At 46.5% G+C, this 24829-nt stretch overlaps 3 protein-coding genes across 7 annotated transcripts in view; 1 reads left to right on the top strand and 2 right to left on the bottom strand.

Moving 5' to 3' along the window:
- Nucleotides 1–3749, top strand: part of kdelr3 (KDEL endoplasmic reticulum protein retention receptor 3) — a 42327-nt gene extending 38578 nt beyond the window's left edge. For both annotated transcript variants that reach the window (XM_035398069.1, XM_035398068.1), the window contains 4 exons: nt 34–134; nt 733–891; nt 1061–1313; nt 2216–3749. In XM_035398069.1, coding sequence (XP_035253960.1) covers nt 34–134; nt 733–891; nt 1061–1313; nt 2216–2259 — 557 coding nt within the window. In that variant the 3' untranslated portion in view covers nt 2260–3749. The remainder of the gene's footprint in view (nt 1–33; nt 135–732; nt 892–1060; nt 1314–2215) is intronic.
- A 67-nt stretch (nt 3750–3816) lies between these two features.
- Nucleotides 3817–8058, bottom strand: LOC118216675 (GTPase IMAP family member 4-like). Of its 4 annotated transcripts, none has more exons than XM_035398065.1 (3): nt 7657–8058; nt 6188–7212; nt 3817–5983 (listed from the first exon to the last, which is right to left on the bottom strand). In XM_035398065.1, the coding sequence occupies exons 1-2, from the start codon at nt 7688–7690 to the stop codon at nt 6200–6202; spliced, it is 1047 nt and encodes a 348-aa protein (XP_035253956.1). In that variant the 5' UTR covers nt 7691–8058; the 3' UTR covers nt 3817–5983; nt 6188–6199. The 4 variants fall into 4 exon arrangements, with proteins under 4 accessions (XP_035253956.1, XP_035253955.1, XP_035253958.1 ...); XM_035398066.1 differs by lacking the exon at nt 3817–5983 and adding an exon at nt 6059–6082 and having other exon boundaries at nt 6187–7212; XM_035398064.1 differs by having other exon boundaries at nt 3817–7212.
- Nucleotides 8059–8424: 366 nt separating this feature from the next.
- Nucleotides 8425–23747, bottom strand: LOC118215925 (ankyrin repeat and fibronectin type-III domain-containing protein 1-like). The gene is made up of 18 exons (XM_035396896.1): nt 23486–23747; nt 21249–21476; nt 20315–20561; nt 17541–17741; nt 17174–17287; nt 16280–16377; nt 16106–16196; nt 15895–16002; nt 15487–15586; nt 15229–15358; nt 14604–14723; nt 13937–14158; nt 12669–12835; nt 12150–12300; nt 11616–11784; nt 11176–11342; nt 10525–10714; nt 8425–10202 (listed from the first exon to the last, which is right to left on the bottom strand). The coding sequence occupies exons 2-18, from the start codon at nt 21408–21410 to the stop codon at nt 9526–9528; spliced, it is 3114 nt and encodes a 1037-aa protein (XP_035252787.1). The 5' UTR covers nt 21411–21476; nt 23486–23747; the 3' UTR covers nt 8425–9525.
- Nucleotides 23748–24829: the final 1082 nt, after the last annotated feature.

Below are 24829 nucleotides of genomic sequence, written 5' to 3'. Positions count from 1 at the left end.
AGCATGGATTGTTTGCTTCATTGTGTGTTCCAGGAATTTCAGGGAAGAGCCAGGTGCTGTTTGCACTGGTTTTCACTACCCGATACTTGGACCTGTTCACCAGCTTCATCTCAGTCTACAATACAGTTATGAAGGTGAGGGGAAATATTTTTTTTGCTCAAGGCTACAGCAGCAGTGCTCCAACTGGGAATCAAACCTGCAGCCTTGGACTCGCACGTCCAGATCTCTAACCACTCCCATCCTATAGGACACTATCTATCTATGGATGCTTTCCAGAATGTTTTACTGTTATTGTATCCAACTACTTCCAAACGTAATTGTTTGGTTGGTTGTTTGGAAACTGCAGTAATCGTGCATATTTACTGCAGTGTCACAGGCTTGCATACCTGTGTCTACATTTTGAAAATCTGCTGAAAATTTTTGTAAATTCTGGATAGGCGTAGGGTACTGAGGTCTTTGATCTCTTAACGGTAAAAAACTCAAAATCATTCAGAATGCCGGACATGGTCCAGCACACATTTTGTAAGCACTTTTGGCCATCTGGGTCCCATTGGTGGGTGGAATGGAATGTCTGGGTTGAACAATGTGATTTGGAACAGACCCTCCATAATGCTGGGTTCCAGAATAACAGCGCGAGATAAGTGGTGTAATAACCACAGTGTCTCTCACCCTCTCTCTCTGTCTCTCTCTCTCTCTCTCTCACCCTTACTCTTTCTTCTCTTTCTCTCACAGGTTGTGTTCCTGGTTCTGGCCTACGCTACAGTGTATCTGATTTACCTCAGATTCCGAAGTACGTACAACTCTGAGAGCGACTCCTTCCGGGTGGAGTTCCTCCTTGTCCCTGTGGCCGGCCTCTCGTTCCTGGAGAATTACGCCTTCGCCCCTTTGGAGGTAAAGAACTGCGCTCATATGAAATGGGTCAACGCTCCAGGTTCCCCAGAGGGACAGGACTCAGGGGTGGCCCTTTACTGAGCATGTGTTTTCATGGGTTTCCCAACATGACTTGAATTCTGCCTCCCTCACTCTCTCCCCACCCCCCATCTTCTTTGCTGATGTGCAGATCCTGTGGACGTTCTCCATCTACCTGGAGTCGGTGGCCATCCTGCCGCAGCTATTCATGATCACTAAGACGGGGGAGGCGGAGTCTATCACCACGCACTACCTGTTCTTCCTGGGCCTGTACCGCGCCCTCTACCTGGCCAACTGGGTGTGGCGGTACCACACGGAGGGCTTCTTTGACCAGATCGCCGTGGTGTCCGGCGTGGTTCAGACCATCTTCTACTGTGACTTCTTCTACCTCTACTTCACCAAGGGTGAGTGTGGCAGGAGAGAGCAGCTCTTCTCAGTAGCTTTTTCTTTACAAAAATAAATGTTTTTCTAATGTTCATGATTACTCCCAGTGTGGAACGGCCAGTCGTATTCGTAGGCCTCCCTCGGCGGCGCTGGGTTCTCCGTGAGTTCAGGAGAGCGGCGAGAAGCACACATGTCCCCCCCCCCCCCCCCCCCGTGCTGCCGCTCGCTGCTTCCTTCCGTTGCTCAGAGCGCAGTTTCAGCCATGTTTGCGTTGCGTTTGCGGCGTTCTCCTCACGCGCAGCTGCTGGCGTGTAGTGTGGAGGGATGTCACTCGTGCGTGCTGAGGCGTGACCATCCCGCTGACTAGAACGCCCCTCCTTTGCTGACGCTGCAGTCGCTGCAGCCGCTGTTTGCGCCAGCATGGCCAGGCTACACTGAGGACAAACAAGTGCTTTAGCAGGACATGCTGGCTGAATCGATAGACTGATAAGTTAATGTAGTATTAAATGGAATTTTTCAGTGCGCATTTTAGCGCGCACACACACACACATATATATATGCACAATATGACCAAAATTATCTGGACATCCCTTGGTCTGGGGGTGTTTTTCATGGTTTTGGGCTTGGCCACGTAGTTGCAGTGAAGGCAAACCTTAATGCAATGGCCAACTTTGTGGCAACAGTTTGGGAATACCCTTTTCTGTTTCAGCATTATAATAACGGTACTATAAACTTTTTTGAGCAAATGTGTTTCTGCAATGTTGTAGCAGTACTGTATATTCCATGGTTTTCAAACAGAGTTGTTGGGTAGAATAATGACTCCAATGAAAGTTTGTTGTATTTTAATGTTTTTTTTGTTGTCCATGATGCTAACATGCTCTCTCTCTCCCTCTCTCTTCCCCCTCCCTCCCCCCCTCTGTAGTGCTGAGGGGCAGTGGTAAGATGACCCTGCCCATGCCAGTGTGAGGAGCTTTATCCCCACCCCCCAATGCCGCCACTCTCTTATGGCTCTTCAGTCCCATCCAATCTCGGTACCACATGTTTGGACAAGCCCCACCCACCTTCACTGCAAGTACATACCCCCTCAAGACTTACCTGTCTTATGGGTGCAGTGTGTTGTTGGGTCTAAGTGTTTACCTGCTTTTTGAGTTTTTGTTTTTGATTTTTTCTGTTTAAGTGTGCAGCTGCGTCTTTTTTTTTTCTGTAATGACCAAAAGAGGTTTGGCCCTATTCTCTTGTTGGCCTGTGTGAAATTAAAATTCACACCCAGTCTAGTGATGCTAGCGAGATAATTTCATAACATGTCTTTGCCTTATTAGTTTTACAGATTTAAATGCAGTTTTGCTGAATGCTGTTAGGATCTTTCTGCTCTGCACATTACATTTTTGCAACTTTTTAAATCACCCAAGCAGAGTGAATACATTAGTATATGTCTGCAAGACATGTATGTGTGGGTCCCCGATTCTGTCTTTTTTTTTTGTTTACTTTAGGCCAGGGCTGCCCAGTCCTGTACCTGGATATCTGCCAACCCCTAGGTTTTCATTCCAACCCTAACAAAGTACACCTCATTCAACAGCCAGAGATCTCTTTGTGCTGCTAATTAGTAGAATCAGGTGTGCCAAATTAGGGTTGAAATGAAAACCGGTAGGTCTCCAGGATCAGGACTGGGCTGCCCTGCTTTAGGCTACTCGTATTGTTGCATGTCTCATGGGCACTCCACGTTAACAGACTTGTGTGTGTGTGTGTGTGTTCCTGTCTGATGGAAATCTTGCCTAAAGTTGTGTTCTGTGGTGGCAGCACTGTATGCTGGTGCGTGGTGGACCACACGTGAGTGCCACATTTATGCAGCTGTTTCTGTACATGAGGTTGCATGTATTTTCAGTTTCAGTTTATGGAGGATTTCTCCGTTACTCAGTGTGCTTTTGTGAGCCTGTCAATACCTTCCAGGCTACCTTCTCTTACCGCTCCCCCCATTTTTCTTATTCTTATTATTATATTTTTTTTATTTAAGGTGGTTTGTTGCATTTGTGTTTGTGAACACCCTGCAATTAAAAGGTTTTGCCATTGTGGCTTCTGACAATTGTGTATTGCAAAACATAGCTGGCAAAATCCAGTTTTTGAAAGACTACAGTAGATATTACTAAAATGTGGTTTGAGCCTTCAGAAGTCAACAAAAAATGTTGATACAAAGATTTTAATATAAATATGCATTGAGTATTTTCCTGGACCCAAATCTTTATTAGCGGTGTACACTCCCAATATCAAGGTGAATTAGGTTTTCAACAATGAAATCTAATGGTATCGATGTTATTTACTTACATTATTGTGTATTCAGATGACATGATCTATTGATCAGTTTGTACAAAGACAAAACTATTTTCTGAGTAACTATGATAATGTTTAAAGCACCTTGTAGCATTTGAGATCTGTCAATAAAAATTGTTTTAATACTTTCAGCGTTTGAAAGTTTATCAGATTCTGATGTGGATGAAAGTTGAAATCACCTCAAGGCAACTGGAGAGACTGGGTCTTCAATATTCAATTTATTCCAACAAATACGCATTTGTGGGGTTCTCAGACACAATATTGTAATATACTTTGCCAAGTATTACTTTATTGGTGATTTCACACAATGAACACATTGTAGGATTGAAGTATATGCCTGGGTCATTTAAATACAAATCCTATGTTTTGTATACACTTCTTTATGAGGACATTGGTGCACCATTTAAAAAATGTAATCACCCCTTTCTGAAGCTGATGGACTGTTTATTCATGTGAAGAACTTGCTTTGTGGAAGACCTGTACACATTTCTTACAAAGCCCCACATAAACTCTGCCTCCCATAATTCCTACCACCTGCTTCAGATAAATTTGCTTCCTGCTTTCACTGTAACTGTACTGTAACTGCTGAGAAGTGTGCCCAGACTGCAGGGCGTATGGGGTGTGTGTTAGCCACTGGTTCCTTATTTAATGAGGGACACCCAGTGCTTGCTTACTGGGCGGATGAAACGCCACTGCTTCTGACTGCCCAGTCTTTTTGGGTATATTATCTCAGTTTAGAGCAGGGTTGTTTGCCGTCGGCCTAGGTGTTAAAAGGCCAGCTCCAGATCAGACCAGTCCCTCTCCTAGCCGGACCCTCGGTCTGGAGGTACACGTAGAGTAGCCTACACCTATAGAAGCACTGGCCTCTGACCCCTTAACACCATCCCCACGCAACCCCCCCCCCCCTTGGACAAACGTTAACTTGACAATCAAACAAAAACCTGCACCTTAAGTGTCCTTGCCATTGCGGACATGAATGTTACTTTTCTTTGTTTATTTTAAGTGATTTGGCAGTAGCTGATCCGGCTGAGGCAGTTCTCATTAGCCACAGGTGTGTTTTCTGCTGTGCACAGTGTAGTTACCATAGTTACCATATACATCCCCCTGCGTTGCTGCTCCCATTTATGTAAATAAATGATGGCAGAACCAGGATCTCGTCTGAATGCGTCAGCAGGTCTGAACTGATAATCTATCTCTGCATGTGCCGTGGCGTTTCGCTTACCCGCCACCCTTTTTAGCTCTGCCTCTCCTTTAGAGAATCAGCCCTTTCTTCTTCGGCAGCGAATCCCTCCCTCTTCCTCCAGCGCTCTGACCCGAGTGTGCTTTTCCCACATCTATTCATTATCACACCCTCTTACCAAGAGAGACGTGCTGATTAACGGATAGGATGAGTAGCACTGCTATAGGTGCAGAAGCCGCCTGTGGCATAATTTTAACGGTGTCACTGTGCATACGTATTAGTGCTGCAGTAAAATAACCATCGTGGACTGGTACCTTAGTGATGAACTAAAACAACAGTAATAGATGTATAACAACGAAATAAGGAAAACTACTATAAATCACACCTTGCTGGTTTAAATAAACCGTATGTAGAGCCTGCAGAGGGAAGTGTGCCGGTTCAGCAAGCTAAGGTTGAGTCTGAAAAGCAGGGGCTCTGAAAGATCCCGGGTGGGGCAGTTTTTCAGTGCTGAGAAACAAGAAGAGCTGTGATGGGGATCAGGATCGCCAAAGGGCTGGAGGTTGCTGTGCAAAGAGGCCCGGCAGGGGTGCGAAAGCCTCTTTTTTTTGAGAAACTGTGCTTCAGGAACATGTGGGACTCTGCACCATTTTTTCCCAACAGATTATTTACTCAAACACACACCTCTGAAAATTTAAAGTGCACTCAAGGGCCTAAATTTGTGAAAAATGTAATATTTATATATCACACAGTATGATTGCATAACTGTATGACCACATTGTAAAACATGTACGGGAGTAGGGTTGATGTGAGGGGCCGTGGGCATGTCTGGTCAAGGACGCGCTGCCGAGAACATTTAACAGTTTAGCACTTTCAGTGCGTGTCTGAATATGAGCATTTTGTGGTCTCAGTGTGGGGGCATTAAGCGCTGTCACAGTTAAGCGTTTTGTGATCTCTGTGCAGAAGCGTTTTCTGTTCTCAGTGCAGGAACGTTTAGTAGTCTCAGTGTGGGAGTGTTTAGTGGTCTCAGTGCGGAAGCGTTTAGTGTTGTTTCAGCGTGGAAGCGTTTGGGGGTGTCTGTACAGGAGTATTTAGCGGTCTCAGTGTGGAAGCGTTTAGTAGTGTTTCAGTGTGGGAGCATTTAGGGGTGCCTGTACAGGAGTATTTAGCGGTCTCAGTGTGGAAGCGTTTAGTGTCGTTTCAGTGTGGGAGCGTCTAGTAGTGTTTCAGTGTGGGAGCATTTAGGGGTGTCTGTACAGGAGCATTTAGCGGTCTCAGTGTGGAAGCATTTAGTGTCGTTTCAGTGTGGGAGCGTCTAGTAGTGTTTCAGTGTGGGAGCGTCTAGTAGTGTTTCAGTGTGGGAGCGTTTAGTAGTGTTTCAGTGTGGAAGCGCTTAGCGGTGTTTCAGTGTGGGAGCATTTTGCGATGTTTAGAAAGCACTTTGCATCCCTCCCTCATGGCTCCTCCCACCACTTTGGCCGCGGAGGTCAGTGAGAGGGGTGTGGAGGCGATGGCCACTGCCTTCTGCACTGCTTTTGTCTTTTTACCCCCTTTACCCAACACACCAGCCCCCTCTGCTGCCCCCTTCCCCATCGCCGTCACCAGCTCACACCAGAACAGCTTTTCAGCTCTCTTTCTCTCCCTCTCTTCCTCCCTTCTCCTTTCCTCCAGCTCCTGCTTCACCCTCTCCGTGTCCTCCCCCTGGCACTTCCTCAACTCCTCCCCCTTTTGGTGTAGCTCCGCCCCCCTCTCTCTCCTCATCCTCTCCTGTTCCTGCCGGATGGCTTGCTCCGCCTCCCGGTACATGACATTGGTGTAGCAGCCCCCTCCGTTCCCCTCCACCATCCTCTCCACCTTCTGCAGCAGCTCTGTGACCTGGTTCCTCTCGCCAGCCGCACTGTTGTCAAAAACGTGATACCCGCCGCCGCAGCTGCCCACAAACTCCAGGAGCTCCTCGCTCTCCTTCAGGAAGTCCTCGATAGTTTTCCCTCTCAGCTGGTCCCCCCATGTGAACAGGGCCATGGTGTACCCCGAGGCGCTCTCTCCGAAAGTGGCCCGGACCCACTGCAGGCTGTCCCTGTCCTCCTGTGTGAAGCGGCCCAGCTGCAGAACCACCAGCACGGCATGGGGTCCCGGAGCGGAGAGGACAACGCACCGGGCCATCTCCTCCAGCACCTCCTGGCTAGAGAGACGGGTGTCGAAGAATCCCGGGGTATCTATCACCGTGACGACCCTCCCGGACACATTTCCCCTCTGCCTCTCGCACTGACTGGTCACCGAACGGGGCGACATTTCGGCTCGGAACGCAGCCCGTCCCAGGATGGTGTTCCCCACCGAGCTCTTCCCCACACCGGTCTTCCCAAGCAGCACCAGCCTCAATTCAGGGAGAGAGGGATCCACAGGCACAGCACACTCTGCTGAAACACCGCCACCGTTCACTGTTAAACTTCACGCTGTTAACCTGCATGCTGTTAATCTCCACACTCATATTGTTAACTCCACCGACCAGTCAAGCATGCAAAGGTTCTGATCTGTTTACCTGTACAGTTAATATTCTTACAATGTACAGCCCTAATGTTGATAAGAACGAACTGTCAATATTTAAAGGATGTATCCAAATTAATAAAGCACTACACTCATTGCGTCTGATTTGTGTAGTCCTAGTCAGCACAGACATCGAGTTATCCGGCACTATCCCTGCTATTTCTAGACCTTTCGGGGCTGTAGACAGACTCTGGAGATTTAAAAAAAAATTTTTATCTTATGTCGTGAGTCATTTTTAGTGCAAAGGGCAAACGCTGATATAGACGTACGTACTTCGTTAACCTAAGTTGTTTGAGCATGGCAATGTTCTCACTCACCCTCGCTCGGTGTTTCGCCTGCTGGTGACTCCATTATTTCTGCTGCGCCCCAGTTGATGACAACACAAAATGACCCTCCTCACGTATCTAATTCTGACATTCAACTTCTCCTGTTGCGATATATTTTAAATCCGTAAATGTGAAAATAAATAATAATGCGTGCTTTTTAACAGGTTTGACCAGCGCCAGATTGCGCACGAGCTCACAGGCAGCTGCAGACGGTGATGTCACGATGTTGTGGAATTTGCTCACGGGCAGCTACTGAGCTTGTCCCGACTGTCCAACCGTTAGTACCGGAGCGCAATGCTGCGGAGTAAAATAGGCCCAGCACAATCTCGATTAAACCTTATCTGTGAAATCGGTCGACCTGTTTTCGGGTTTAGTATTTTTATGACGGTTTCGCTTGCCACTCATGAATGCTTGCAGTAAAAATTATATTCTAATAATTCGAGTGAAAGGAATCTCGATTGTCTTTTTTGTTAAAGAGACATAAGCCCCATTTTAAATAATGTTTTAAAATGATAAAATATGCAGCGATATTAACAGAATATTTTTACAGTTGTAGCAGAAAAATTAGCCACTGTCAAAATGGAAGCGTTCAGAGCAGCTCATCAGAAAACTCTTAAAACTCTTTTGACAGTTTATTTAGATGTCAATGCATAATGTGATATTTATGTGGACCCAGTATTCGGCTGATATGAATGTATTTTTACAACACGAATGTAGAGAGCAGGCATTAAGTCCCTGAAGATTTTTCTTGACACTGGGAAATTTTTCCTTTTTTATTATTGTAAAGTATTCAAAACAGACCATATACCTGGAAGGGGTACAGATTTATTTATTTTTCTTTCTTTTCATTTTTTAATAAAAAGGTAATCCACTGTGCAAATTTGAAATGTGAGCATAACCACCAACCTCAAGCAATCACAACCACAAACACACCCACATACAGTATAACAACATATTGCATGAAATGTTCCAAAACCATTTTCTCTGCCAAAAACTACAGTGTAATATGTTCCGGTCACAGATCCAGGTAATTTGACGCAAACTTCAATCCTAATCTCAGCATATTATGTTGAAAATCTAACCTCAATATTTGTTATTTAAGAAACGTGGAGACGGCGGCCCCCCTGCTGATGAACAGAGTGAGACGCCATATCGGTGTATGCATCTCTTTTGCACCACTGCAAAAAGGGATTTTACAACTGCCCCTCCCCCCTTTCTCCTGCCTGAGCCTCTAGTTAAGGCACTTTGTCCTGAGTGCAGTGGTGCATCCTAAGGCCTGGAACTTCAGTCCGGTGGTCAGTCCTACAGAAACGTGTGTGTTGAAACTATTTGCATAAAATGTTGATGACTCAGGAACAGCTTGCACTAACTATTTGCTAAGTGAATATTTGCACAGTGATTCAAGAACAATTTACGCCGTGACTCTGTTTGCGCAGTGACTTAGGAACAGCTTGCATAGCCACTGTTTGTGCAGTGAATCTGTGCTGTAACAGTTGGTGCTGTGACTGCTTTGTGTGGTGAATAAGGAACTGTTTCCACAATGACTCAGCAACTGTGTGCAGTGACTGTTTGCGTAGTGACTCAGTAACTGCACAGGTACTCATGAGCTGATTGCACAGTGACTGACTGTGCTGTGGTTAAGTAACTGCACAGTGACTGACTGTTTGTGCTGTGGTTCAGTAACTGCACAGTGACTCAGGAACTGCAGCTGGATGACTGCAGCTAGAAAAGAGACGTGTGTCCTAGTGTGTGCCAACCCAAGCTGATGGAGGATATGGTAGCCATGGGAACCTGGGAATTCCCGGAAAAGCATATTTTTAAAAAGGTGAAAGTGACTTAGGGTGAGGAACAGGTGTGTGGTCAGGACTGCTCTGTGGTGGAGCTCACCCACTCCACCAGACTCCTCGCCGGCAGACCGTGAGTCCTGCCGCCAGTGTGAATCGCCACACGCTCTCCTAGCTCGACACCAGCAGGAGCAGTGGGAGGAGGGGGTCCCAGTATGAGCGGCGGAGTGGCCGGGCATTCAAACGGATCCCAAAATCTCGACCCTATGCAGATCCCGTCCCCTAAAACCGCGCAGCCGGCGGCTACGCTAACGTCGTCTTCGTAAGCGAAACTGAAGCAGTCCTTGGGCGCACCGTTTCCGAAGCCACTGAGAGCCTCCCGTTCCGGCTTCGCCAGAGCTAACCCGTCGAAAATGTCTGTCATGACGCGGACTGGCCCGTCCGCGTCCTCGTCCTCCTGCTCCAGCTGTTGGTAGACGTCCGCGTCGGCGCTGGACTGGCTCCCGTCGCTGCGGCTGCAGTGACTGGCGGGATTGTAGCCGCCCGCCCCTGCCTGAGCCGAGCTGTGAGCGGAGAGCTCTGGGAAATCGCAGAACGCCGCTTCCTGGGGGGCCCGGTGACCCCGCCCGGCTCCGTGCCCCTCGCTGGCCCCCTCCCCGGCGACCACATCCGGCTGAATGTCTCCAGGGGCGTCCACCTGCCCAGCGCGGTCGCTCGCGAAAAGCTGACCCACACCGCACGTCTTCACACTCTCTGAAAAGGTAAAGGAGCCAGTATGAGTCTAACAGCAGCTGCCACACAGGCAAAGACATTCAGTTGCCATCTCTTGCTCTATTGCTAGTATTAATTCCAGTAATAATATTTCATATTTAATTATAACTAATAAATGTAATAATTTTAATTGTCTCGAGAAAATGCATTAGTAAAGCCTGGAAAATGTGTTACTATCAGACAGATTTTCCTCTGGCTCGGGGGGGGAAACACTGGCACACTTAGTGAGAAAGGAGGTGGATTTGGGGTAAGGCCTAAACACTGTCCCATTGAGCCAGCCAGGCTTGGGCAGGGCTTACTTCACCTGTCTGAGGGTGCAGCAGGTTGCGAGAGGGGAGCTCCTTCCCTTCCTCCTCCTCAGGGATGGTTTCGGGGATGGGCGGCTCCCCTCCCATGAGGCGTCCTAGCTGAGCCATCCCGCCGATGTGTTTGAGTCGGACGTACTGCAGGACGTCCGTGATCCAGCGTGCCTCCCGCCACATGGAGTCCAGACTCTGCGGGAGCAACAGAAAGACCTGTAACAGGTATGTAACAGTCCCAGGACAGCCCTCTCACCTGTAACAGGTGTGTAACAGTCCCAGGACAGCCCTCTCACCTGTAACAGGTGTGTAACAGTCCCAGAACAGCCCTCTCACCTGTAACAGGTATGTAACAGTCCCAGGACAGCCCTCTCACCTGTAACAGGTATGTAACAGTCCCAGGACAGCCCTCTCACCTGTAACAGGTATGTAACAGTCCCAGGACAGCCCTCTCACCTGTAACAGGTATGTAACAGTCCCAGGACAGCCCTCTCACCTGTAACAGGTGTGTAACAGTCCCAGGACAGGCCTCTCACCTGTAACAGGTGTGTAACAGTCCCAGGACAGCCCTCTCACCTGTAACAGGTATGTAACAGTCCCAGGACAGCCCTCTCACCTGTAACAGGTATGTAACAGTCCCAGGACAGCCCTCTCACCTGTAACATCTGTGTGATGTGTTCCAGGCGTTCCTTCGCTTCCTGAACCTCTTTGCTGTCCAGTGCCTCACGCAAGGCCTGCTGAGATAGGTGGGAGTCCAGCTCCAGCCGCACCCAAGCCTGGCAATAGTGGGACAGGAAGTCCCGCTCATACGCCCAGAAATGCACTGGAGCGAGCGATAGAGAGAGGGAGAGATAGAGGGCGAGAGAAGAAATGGGAGAGAGGGGGTCAGAGAGAGAGATAGAAAAAAGAGAACTGTGAGTTTTATTTAGAACACTGATTCACAGACCCAGAAACACGCACAAAAGGGTGAAGTTACCTATAAATCATTTGTACTTGTTAACAAAATGGGAAAACCATAGCATAGCACAGCATAGATGCCCTTGTTCAGTCCCACATTTTAACCACCCCCCTTCCCCACCCCCAGTCCCCTCCTTACCCAGCTCAAAGATCTGCAAGGGTAGGGAGAGGGTGGGGTCCTGCACCCAGTCCATTGGGCGGGGGCTGGGGCTGGCGCTGAAGTCTTCACTAGGGGGCAGCAGCAGCAGCATGGACAACTGGTCTCCAAACTGCAGCAGCTCCTGGGTGTACATACGGTACTGATAACCCTAAGGGGGCAGGGGTGAATGGGAAATGGGGGGAAAAAAAGTTGTTCAGTAAAAGTGGAGAGGATAAATCTAGAGCAACACAGGAATTCAGTCAAAGGTTGCGTGTGAGGATACCATTATAAATCCATAGTGAATTATCCAGAATCAGCAGTGGAGGCTAAGCCAGGGTGCCAGCTGGTGAGTTTGATTAGGCATTCCACACCAGTGGTAAACAGGGGAAAGCATTGGCATATATGAGAGCTGGCTGGGCACAATCTTTCATACTTTTTCCAAATGGCTTGGAGCTGAAACCAGTTACTACAGGAAGGCCAGTGAGGCTGTAAGGTGGTTAACACTCATTTGCTAAGGAGAGGGAGCTCTCTTACCCTGTAGAGGGGAATACTCAGCTTCGTCAGCAGAGTTGTGACCGCCAGTCGCAACGACCTCACAAACTCCTCTGGCACCGCCTGGACCTCCGTGCTGCCAATCACAGGCTGACCAGCCACAGTCAGACTCTGTAGCCACGCCCACTCTTCGCTGAAAAATAAAATACAGAACAAAGACAATACATGATTTACAAAAAATGTTACTTAATAGAAAGAATTAAGTTAAAAAGATTTATTCAGAAACAGATTAAGATCTGCAGTATGAACACGTCAGAATATTTACTCATTTTGGTTTAGGGGGAGAGCCATTTAAATTGTTTTTATTCTTTATTTCAGAGCAACTTAACAGCTGATAATGTTTTTTAAAATAATCCATTTATACAGCTGGGTATTTACCATAGCAATGCAGGTTGAGCACCTCGCTCAAGGGTACAGCAGCAGCCTCCCACCTGGGAATCAAACCTGCAACCTTCGGAGCAGCAAGCCCAGTTCCCAACTATAGCATGCATAGCATCTTACCGGGAGACGTGGTGATTATGGCGGACCTTGGCGTGACACAGCAGGTTGGGCATCTTCTGGGAAACCAGGACCCTGATCTGATCCACCGAGCTGCTGAGCTTCAGGACCCCGATGTACAGGCCCGTCTGGGCCTTCTGGGTGCCTCGCCGGTGGTAGGACAGCTTGTCCTGTGGTGAGTCAGACAGTGAGGGGTTAATGTGGCCTGAGGGGGTCCTGTGAAGAACTAATGTAAGGTTAATAAATAAAGAAGCTCACACACTTTTCCACATCCCTGCTGTGCTGCAGGAGCTGTTCATACCTCTACATCCCTCTTCTCCCAAACATCTTCTACAACTAGATCAAAGTTCAGCTGGACACCCAGTGGAATGAGGCATCCGCAAATACTGCAGCGCCCCCCGCTGTGATTTAATTATTAATTTTACACCCACCTGTCCCAGCTGCTGCTATGGTATTCCACAGGGCCCACGTAAGCCCCTCTTATCTGCTCTCTTTCACTGGCATGCAAGCCAGACAAGCGCACCAGGGAATCTCTAACATCATGAGCACAGGCCTAGCATTCTTCTAGTTTACTAACCTACAGTTTTAATGTAGGTTACAACATTTAGAATCAACATTCAAGAACGGCATAAATTCAGCACAAGAGAAATGCAGCTCTGAGGGGAATAAACTGTCTGACACTAGCACCGCTCAGTCACAGTGCTCAGAGCATTACCTCCTCTATCTGACACTAACACCGCTCAGTCACAGTGCACAGAGCATTACCACCTCTATCTGACACTAGCACCTCTCAGTCACAGTGCTCAGAGCGTTACCTCCTCTATCAGACACTAGCACCGCTCAGTCACAGTGCTCAGAGCATTACCTCCTCTATCAGACACTAGCACCGCTCAGTCACAGTGCTCAGAGCATTACCTCCTCTATCTGACACTAACACCGCTCAGTCACAGTGCACAGAGCATTACCACCTCTATCTGACACTAGCACCTCTCAGTCACAGTGCTCAGAGCATTACCTCCTCTATCAGACACTAGCACCGCTCAGTCACAGTGCTCAGAGCATTCCCACCTCTATCTGACACTAGCACCGCTCAGTCACAGTGCTCAGAGCGTTACCTCCTCTATCAGACACTAGCACCGCTCAGTCACAGTGCTCAGAGCATTCCCACCTCTATCTGACACTAGCACCGCTCAGTCACAGTGCTCAGAGCATTACCTCCTCTATGAGACACTATGCACCGCTCAGTCACAGTTCTCAGAGCGTAGTCTCACCTTTAGCTGCTCGTTGAGAGTGTCCACAGCCGTCGGTTCGGGCAGCAGGGGTGTCCTGTGCCTGTTCCTGTCCATGCGAGACAGGGCAATCCAGTGCAGAGGGGGGTCTGGGGTGTGGGAAGGGGGTACACACTCCCTCAGTGTCACCAGCAGGACATTCCCATGTCTGTCCTTCAGGGGCTCGTAGTACACCTGTCCCAGATCCACCGTCCCAAGAGAGGACTGCAGAGAGTTTTGGGGGGGGGGGGGGGGCAATATAGCTTCAATCCAGTACACACAGACAAGACATTACTGTATTGTAATGTATTTGCTGGGGAATCAAAGAAATAAGATTTGTGTAGACTTGAGTAAGATGTTTGCATGTAACTACCTAAGTTAATTGTGGATATAAGTGAACTGTTCTTCCACTAAAATTTCCATTATATTTTATTGTAAGTGTATATAATGTGAGGGATTTGTTGTGTTTATTTCCATTGTACTGCTTTAATTATCTCAACCTGTTTGGGGGGAGGGTGGCTTTGATAAGAAGAACAAAAACGGGCTGTTCCGTGGAATGAACCAGGAATAGTGTGCATGCATGGTTAGGCTGTTATGCTGAACCCTCTCACTGTTTTTGCTCTAGTACTGGTAATACACAGACAGACCCAAGGCAATGAGTTTCCCTCACCTGCAGCTGTGCCACAGCCCGCAGGATGCTGTGTCTGTTCTGAAGGAGGGATGACGAGGAAGACAGGGAGGAGGAGAGAGCCTGCTGGAGCCAGGGTACCTGCTGCCAGGCACAGGACAGCTGAGAGAGAAAGAGCGAGAGAGAAATGGAGGGAGAATGGGAGATAGGAAGACATGGAAAGAGAGCACAGGCAAACAGGAGGGGTAGAGGGACGGGGACAGTTGTTGAACATTATCGTCACGTTACATGCTGTTGTGATACGCACAAAGTACTGTCATAGCTAGAAGGAATGCATTCGGCAGAGCGCAAACATCTGCCCCCCATAGGAATGTCACCAGCAAATGTCTTGGAAATCCAGTCATTAGTTTTTAAGATATGCTTGGCCTGACGGTGTCACTACAGGAAAGGTCACGGGGTCACCAAAATCAATAGGTTTCCTGCTAATGGCAATCCAGCCGTCACTTTTCCAGATATGTCTGTCATGGATGGACAGACAGATTGACAAACAGACAGAGATCATTGCATAACCTCCTTGGTAGAGGTAAAAAAAATAGCATTGGTTTCTCCACAGTGCTTACAATGCTGGAATGAATAACCTCAGTCTCTTTAATGATTGACAGCTAACCTTGGCAAACCAAAGGAAGTCCTGGGTGACAGAGGTGGAACAGCTTTGGATCTCAACCAATGGGATCTGGTCGTCCGCAGTGACAAGGATGTTGTCCTTGTGGTAGAACACAGCAGCCAGGTACACACCTCTAAACACAGACAGAGAGGGAAATGTGATGGGAAGAAGCTGCAGTGTACAGGCTCTCCATGTGAAGGCAGAAAGAGAGAGAGAGAGAGAGTGAGGAGGCAGAGAAAGGAGGAGTGTGGATCCTCTCACCTCTGCAGCAGGCGGACGAACTTGGTGGCTGACTGGAAGAGCTGCTTCAGGCCGCGGGACACAGACAGACGCTTACTGGGGCTCTGCTGTCTGGAGCTTTCTGTGATGGGACAGAGTACAGATGTCAGCACACTCATGTGCTGACATCACAATGGGATAACAATTGACAATAAGACAGAAGACAGACAGATAAAGGGACACACACACACACACATACACATACACATACACACACACACACACACACACATATATACATACACACAAACACACCTCACCACACACACACACCCACACAAACACGTGCATGCACATGTGCTGATATTAAAATGCATAGCAATTAACAGACAGATAGACAAAAAGCGGGAGATAGACAGACACACACACAGATATGTCTGCACAGGTCACCTATGCAGTATCCCCTGTAGTGTGGCTCTCTGATCTGCTCCAGCAGCCTCCGCACGCCAGCCTCTGGCTGCTTGCTCCTCACTTTGACGCCGACGCATTCCCTCCAGCCTGCAGGGGGAGACAGAGGGCAAGCATGGCCACACTGGGAGAAGAAGCCATTCGGAAGCTGTGCATCCCCTTGCCCCACAGAGCCGCAGTTCCGCCTACTCACTGGAGGGGGCAGCGCTGGCCGGGCTGGAGCTCTGGAATGGACCCCAACCCTTGACATTGTAAGCACTCACTCTCACAAAGTACTGCACCCCCTGTCAAGAAACACAGAGACGGTTCCAGAGTGTATATGCACAATTTACACATAGTTATGCTCATATATAGTGTAGTCTCTTACAGACTGGAGGTCGGTGATGTTGTAGAACAGACTCTTTGTGTCCAGGACAAGGGCAGATCCACACAGGGGCTTGAAATTGGGGGAGATGCTCCATTCCACTGTTGAAACAGAGAGAAAGAGGCACAGGTTACTTTATCATTATCTTAATCACATTGTCAGCACTGCAGAAGAACAGAAAAACAGTTTTACAAAGTAAATTTTTTTCCAAACCAACACAAACCTATGGCTGCGTCGGCATAATTTCAGTGTTTCTCCCACTAGTAACAGAGCAATGAGCAGTTACTATGTATCTCAAGAACTTGAGTAATTATTCCACTAGAGGGCGCTATAAGGCAAATGTATGCATACATTCTGCAATGAACAGAGGCTGTGAGGCAGAGACACCTGATAATGAACTAGGGTTTACCCAATGGAGAAAGGTTACAAATCCTGCAAATGTCGTTATTCCTTCTGAAAACAACAAGCTTTTTGTTTTAAACTGTTAGCGTGTGAATGAAATTAGACTTCATCTTTGGGAGAGTTTGGGCAGGAGCGCCCAGCATTGCTTACAGCTGTTAGGCCCTAAACAGGATCTAAAACTGGCTGAAATATTCTCTTTCTGCCACTATTGTGTTTTTAACTCGGATGAGCTTGGAAAATGAGGGTGCGTTCAGTGTGTAATTCATGAGCGGCAGTGTAGTATAATGGCTTAGGTGTTGGTCTTGTAACCTAAAGTTCGCCAGTTCGATTCCCTGGTAGGACCCTTGAGCAAGGTACTTAACCTGCATTGCTCCAGTATATATGTAATACAATGTGTATATATACAGAAATATATACAATGTAAGTCGCTCCGGATAAGACCGTCTGCTAAATGCCTGTAATGTAATGTAATGACAGGTGAAGACATTTTCACACCTCTGTAGCGGGTAACTAGCCCGGTTCCGCTGCCCTCCGGCTCACTGAAGGACACCGACAGAGAGGTCGCACTGGTCACCAGCAGCGACACGCAGCTAGGAGGTCCAGGAAGGACTGTGAGAAAGAGGGAGCACAATACAATATAGAGACAAAAGTATGAAATTGTAAAAAAAAGAAAATACACTAAGCATAAAAATACTAAAATATGTGTGTCAACAACCTGACCCAGAACAGCCTGATGCATTACGTCACTCATTGGTACGCTATGGCACGTGCTGGTATAGTTAGCCATGCCCCTTCACCTTCATAAGCCACCCCCCTGAACCACAGGCCAGGGTCCAGCCCCCTCTTCTGCGCTGCCTGTTACCTGTGAGGCGGAAGTGGTCCCTCATCTTCCAGTACAGCTGCTGCCGGAGCGTCCAGATGCGGAGCTGCCTCTGGGCGTCAGCTTGTCCCTGCGGCCCCGACCCCACCCTCTCCAGCACCTCCTCCCTGCGCTCCTCCACCCTCTGCCCTGCCAGCGCCACCAGTGAGTCCAGCTTCACCAGCCAGTCTGACGGACGGCACACTGAAAGACGTGGGGAGAGGGAGGGAGGCAGGGAAACAGAGACAGAGAGATGGAAGGAGGGAGGGAGAGACATGGGGAGAGGGAGGGAGTGAGAGAGATGGAGATAGGGAAAGACTGTGCTCAAACATGGTATTGCCCCCCACATGTATCACTACATCACCCAAGAAAAGAAGCGTGAAGAGATGTAGGTTCAGGGCAGCCACACTAGAGGGCGCTGTAACATGTCATACATAAGCAGCTTTATGCATCTCTCTTTGATGCATCAGATCATCTCCACCCTGCCTCACTCTTTTCAGCTAAAATTTTATTGTCCTATTTTGAATTTTATTGAATCAAAACGGAACACCACAATAATAAAATATGCACACAGCTTTGCATTTAACCTGATCAGGTGCAAACAACTCCCTGTTTTCACTGCTTTGTTATGGTGATAACGATACCAGTCACCTTGGTGCCAGCCACTTTCTGTCCAATCACAAGGCAGCTCAGGAGCACCCCAGAGGACCAGTGCAACCCTGGAACCTTGCTGAATGGGCACAGTCCATAATGCAAGCTGTGTTTATGCAGGACCAATTTAGCAAAAACAACAAGCTGCTCCGAACTCAAGAGATTAATTATGCAGATAAAGCACTGCTATTTCCAGGTTTTTTTTCCCTCCTTCTAAATATTACTTCATTATGCAGTTTCAAGCTCCTGGGTAAATACTGGCATCATAAGGAGCAATGGCCCGGGACCTAGAACCGAGACATGGTCGAGGACACCGCTAACATTATCCTGTCTGGGGCAGGGTGCTTTTCATTCAGCCAGAACAGAACTCCTCAGCGGTCCCAGTGGCAGGTCAGGGGCCGTTAAGGTACCATGAGTGCTCAATGATCCACCTTTGCTTCTGTGAGTGCTGCCTGTCTTTCAGTCAGTGCTGCCTCTGCTTCAGTCAGTGTTGCCTCTCCTTTAGTCATTGCTGCTGCTGCTTCAGTCAGTGTTGCCTCTGCTTCAGTCAGTGTTGCCTCTGCTTCAGTCAGTGCTGCCTCTCCTTCAGTCAGTGTTGCCTCTGCTTCAGTCAGTGTTGCCTCTGCTTCAGTCAGTGCTGCCTCTGCTTCAGTCAGTGTTGCCTCTGCTTCAGTCAGTGCTGCCTCTGCTTTAGTCAGTGCTGCCTCTCCTTCAGTCAGTGCTGCCTCTGCTTCAGTCAGTGCTGCCGCTGCTTCAGTCAGTGTTGCCTCTGCTTCAGTCAGTGCTGCTGCTGCTTCAGTCAGTGTTGCCTCTCCTTCCTGTTGCAGCACTGAAGGCAACCCAGTCGCTGACCCAGCACACATGCAGTTATCTGCACTGCTCCCTCCATGGGGGTGAACAGCACAGCCAAGAAGGGATGGTTAAAAATTTTGGAGGAACAAAAGGCGTATATCAAATAATAATTATGGAACATTCCAAAATCAAGAATAGAAAGACCAGCTAGGGAAAATATTTAGAACCTGCTATGAATCTCCAAAAGGAGGCGTTACTAAGTACTAAACTGACGATGTCCAAACTTTTGCACATTCCATGTTCACGTTATTTTATTATTTTGAATCTAATAAATGCAAATAAATCGTAATCATCCATTAGAATATGTAGAAAGTCACGTTTATCTATGTACTATGGAAAGGTCTGGTCAGCTGCTGGTTTATTAGATTCAACATACACTTTGGGACCAGGTGTATCCAAACTTTTACAAACTTCTAAGCTCTTAGAAAATACCTGCAAAAGATCACACTAATTGACTCTTTGGTGTCGCTATAATAATACATTTTGCAAAGTTGTATTAACAAATTGATACTTTTAATAATATTTTTAATATTTGGAGAATGCAAAATAATGTCATCCAGTATCAACACAAGGACCTTTGGGACTGATTTGGCACATTGGCTCACTGTAGTCTCAGGGTATTCATTGGATTAATTGTCTAAGATTGTTTGGCCCTCACAATGGCTGCATGCAGCTATAGTTATGTTTGGAAACTTGCATACATTGTGTTCAGCTGCCTCGACAGACTACAGTTACGTTTACGGTTAATTTGTGCGCAGATGGGGGCTTCCCAGCCACACTTTCTGACCACACTGTGATAGCGTGCTAAAACAGAGATGGTAGACACTTTCAAGATTCTCAAACTCTAACATGCAGCACATGGAAACAGTTGAACAATGCATCAAACTGACTCTGAGCAAATTTTAATTATTAAATTTGGTGCCAAAAGTGGGGCTGAGCCTCCCGTACCCTGGACGAAGCAATCGCCAATTGCACATTGCCCAATGGAGCTACCAGCCACAGTCGGCACTGGTATGGTCTGGATTTAATTCCAGGCCATGACCCTTATCCTTGCACAATAAAGTGCCTTTCCTTTACATTTTTAATTTCATTGTGTATGGGCGGTATGTACCTGCATCTGCCATGATTGACAACCCCCGGTCTTTACCTTTACCTTTACCTGTTCAGTAATTTCTTTGTTTTTTATCCACCAACCTACCTTTGACCATTGCAGTGCACCAACGGAACGTAATTTAAAATAGAAAAGGGCCCTGAAGCAGGCTCGTCACACTCACAGTTTGGATTGTGCCTGGCCCCAGCCTTGATGAGGACATGGAGAAGAGGGGAGTTGTGGGTAAGAGCAGCCACGTCGAGGGGCACCAGGCCCTGCTCGCTCATCCTGTTCACACCTTTCTCATGCTCCCTCTCTCTCTCTCTCTTCTCCCGCTTTTCCCCTCCTCCGCCTGCTGCACGGTCCTTAGACAGCAGGCACTGCACTGCCAGCGTGTCCTCGTTCTCCACAGCCTCCCACAGGGACTTATACTGAGGGAGAGAGTGAGTGAGAGAGAGAGAGAGAAGAATATGGAGTGTGCAAAAAGAATGAGAGGGAGAGAGTGTGAGAGAGAGGGACAGTGGGAGGGAGGGAGACAGGAGAGAGAGAGAGAGGGGGTGCAGTGTTAAGGCATTATTTCATCAGTATGCAAACCACTTCCACTCTTTCTTTTGCTGCCGTATTATGTATTCTGCAGTTATTGAAACTTTTAGATTATTCCAGCACAATTCAAATTGTTAAATGAGCTGGAGATGCAGAGGGAGGGAGCAAGATGGGCGAAGAGAGAAAGATGAATATAAAGAGGGAGAAAAGAAGAGAAACAGAGAGGGAAGAAGTGAAGGGGAACAGAAAGGTCTGAAATGTAAACACAGAGGAAGAGCCCACCCTTAAAGCTGTTACCATGTAAAAGCTGTCCTCTCATATTGTTACACAATGCTGATTACACAATCTGCCTGACAGTTTCAGTACACCTAGCAAAACTGAAAAGTGCAGAAAACAGCATTAAACTAAGGGCGTTTTCTACTATCATAAAGACACAGGAAGGCAGAAAAATACAGAATTAAACATTAACGAGTTAAAAAGGGATTCAGTAAATAAGAAAAACCAAGTATTAAAAAAATGGCACTTGTGGCACAAGTTCAGGCAGCTGAACTAGAAGAGGCAAAATGGTGTCTTACGGCGGGTGTTGCCCTGCTGTGGCGGTTGGGGGACTCTGACTCGCTGGTTGAGTTGGACTCGCCACCCCTTAGCCTGACGGACAGGTTCCTGTAGAGGCGTTTTGGGGACACAGGCCCTAGGGATTTCCGCCTCTGAGGCGGGTTCCTCACAGACACTGACATGGAAGCCGGACGGGAGGGGCTGGGGAGAGGGGGACACACGGGCTAGCGTGGCAGTGGCACTTCACCCTGTAATGGAGAGAGACCGTTAGAAGGTGCAGTATGAATGGCTAGGGGACTGGGCCTGTAACCCAAAAGTTGTGTAAGTCGCTCTGGATAAGAGCGTCTGATGAATACCAGTAATGTAATGTAGCAGAAGTAGGGAGCAGGACATTGTACTGAATAGAAAGAGAAAATGGAATAAAATGAATTATACGAAATATTTTCATTTGCCCAGTCAATAGTGATGCAAGTCAACAAAATACTCAGAGTTGAATCAACCCCAGTAGAGCTGATTCAGTGCTAACAGTGCATTATTCTATCAGAACTGCTTCAACACTGAACGTTACCATATGCCGCTGCATTAACTGAAATGGTCTTTATCATCTGTCAGGATGAGATCTATCTGCTTATCGGATCCAAGCTGACTTCCAAATGTACAGTTAGTACAAAATCTACCACTAGATACTGGTATCCAAAGATATCCAAAGCAGGTTATCACTTCAAAGGCAATGGGTGAGGTTATTCAACTGTAACTTTAAATCCTGTTAGTGATGCCATCTTATTGTGTATGCATGGAAAAGGCCATATTCCTACTAATGTGCCCAATTTTGTCTTTTCAGTGCTGCTCTGTTACAACTAACATCTTTCTAGACAATATGAATGGACTTCATGAGAGCCAGTTTTTAAACACTTATTCTGCAGATGAAAAATATATTATCGCAGTTGACACGTGCAGAATTAAATCCAATTTAAAAATGCAATCGCAGTCCAGCTTCCCACATCAGCCACCTGTTATCATTCTCTAAAATAAAAAAGTAGAAAGTTCCAGAATATTCTAAATGGTCATATTTGATATAGGATCTTCAGTCCCAGTGTTTACGTTTACATTGGTGTAGGAAAATTTCCTCCTGATTTAACAATAAATTTGAGATTTAATGCTTTTCATATAAGACACCACAGGACCACCCCCTCGCCCCCTGTTCCCTTCTCTGTCCTCCACCTCTTAATTTCACCTGTTAACTTTCCTTGGCATCACTAACCCCCAATCCACCAATCCTGTTTCTTTCATGAATCTGTAAGATCGCACACTACCTGTCCAGTCCTTCCTCTCCCCATCTTTCCCTTTTCTCCTTAAATTCTCACCCCTTCTACACGTGCACCTGCTTGAACATCCCCCATCTTCCACATAATCCCTCCATTCATACAACTACACCTTCCGTCACTGTCTATTTCCATCCCTCAGTCAAATTCAGAAATGACTGTTTATTTGGCTCTGTCCATTCTTTCTTTGTTTAAATAACCAAATCTTCACAAAGCCCACCCAGAGAACATGACATTATGTTGGTTCATGAAATACATTCCGTTCCATAGCTTCCAGAGTAAAGCCTACCACTCTATCATAAGCTAACCTTTCACGCCTCCTGGAAGTGCTACCCTTTTCAGCACATGAAAACATAGGGGTGGGAAATCTTTCAGGATTATTGAACTACTGTTTGTAGCACTCTTACTTTGGCAGAGTGCAACATCAGGAAACTGGACGAGCTTTGTGTGTGTGTGTGTGTGTGTGGACACGTGTGCATCCATTTAGAGAAGTGTCAAACCGAAAAAACCACCAAAAACTTCTGAACTCAGTCAATTTAACTTTGTGAGGTAGAAAGGTATTTTATATTTTTTTATAAGTTTAAAAATATATATGAACAGGATGAATTAAATTAGCAAAGAATATATATTTAATATAGACAGTACCACATCTCATCTTACTTTCTCAGATTGTCGAGCACAAAGTAGGCACAGAATATCCACAAACATTGTAAATAGTTTGTAATTCTTTCATTTCAAGAATAATCTAGCCATGTCATGCGTCTGTTTTGCAAGCCTAAAGCGACGGTGTAGAGGTATTGTGACGTGAAATCTTATTAAATTATCTTGACGACGCGGATATTGATTTTTAATTAAAACTCTATGGCGGAGAGGATAGTAGCAGGAGTAAACAAAGACCACGGATCTGTAAATAATATTTTAATATTGATACTTGCCTTCATATGAATCGTGTTTTCGTGGTTCTCCTAGTCCGCCGAAGTTAGGCAAGATCCTAGACGGTCAGTGAATTTTGCTAGCGCACCCAGAAAAGTTCGCTCCATAATTAAGAGAACATGAAATTACAGTAATGTTGCTTTTCTGTGTACCATGCTATATCCAGTCTTTCCGTGAATGAAAAGCAGAAGTTTCTTTCAGCTATAGCGGCTTCGTACGCGTATCACACTTGTGGAACATCTAAACTATGCTTGAAACGTAATGGAACCACGTAGCACTCCACCTCTCTCTCCCTCGCTCTCTCGCTGTCACTCACTCAGTCTCGTTTCAGTTTAACTCAAATCATGATGCATTACTGGTATCAAATACAAACGCGTAAATATAGGAAAATATTGGATAAATATAAACAATCGCAGTACAATATAGGCCTACAGGCAGTGATACAATAGCAATAAATATAACCTTAGGGTTTAGCAACTGGATTGGGGGAATCCTTTTTCCTCTCCCTGTCTTTCACTGCCTCTAAGGCAAGCCGCAGAAGTTTTATTTTGTAAACAATGCCATTTTAAATATCTGGGTGTGTTTAAAACTTTTTTTGTTTCATTGTCTATTATACTAACTCTGTTTTCAGCATGGATGTTAGGACATCCAGTGTATTTGGCCCAGAATAACCTAAGAGGGAAGTCATCTCTGTATTCCATGGACGGGACGTTGCAAGTAAAACATTTATTTCAGCAAAATAAAAACGCAAAAAAGCAGGGTGAAAGTATGCAATTCATCTTATGGGTGCCAAACATTTTGTGATTATTGTCACAGTTGTGGTATATTAAAATATTAAAATAGTTTATTCAACTTAGGGATGTTTTATCATCACATTGTGAAACTGCAAACAAAATAAGCGTGACTCCACTCGATGCAAACTTTGTTCCATTGGTTTCCTATGAAAATAAATGAGTTGTCTAAAATGCAAATCTTATTATCATTTGCATATTAGACGGCAAAACCAAGAACAAGCAATGCTTAAGTTAAGAGAAAAAAAATAATTAAGATTGAATGAAAGAGGAATCATTGTAACATATCTGAAAACTGAAATTAGAGTGAATGAATCATTGGGATTCCAAACTCCACATTATAATGTCCAAAGCTGCTGACATTAGCCTGTCTACTAAAGCAAGCTGAGCAGGATCAGGTATTGCTGCCACTTTCTCAGATGACTTCATAGCTCTTCCTCCTGTGGTTTTGTGCCGAACGTTTGCTTATTTCTAAATGTATGCCAGAGGAACAGAAGGAATTACCACAGAGATACAGGCCTTGTACCTGGTTTATTTACAGATTGGGTACCTGTG

The sequence above is a fragment of the Anguilla anguilla genome, chromosome 17, assembly GCF_013347855.1.
Source record: "Anguilla anguilla isolate fAngAng1 chromosome 17, fAngAng1.pri, whole genome shotgun sequence".
NCBI classification, from domain to species: domain Eukaryota; kingdom Metazoa; phylum Chordata; class Actinopteri; order Anguilliformes; family Anguillidae; genus Anguilla; species Anguilla anguilla.
This window is presented reverse-complemented; position numbering and strand designations above follow the sequence as displayed.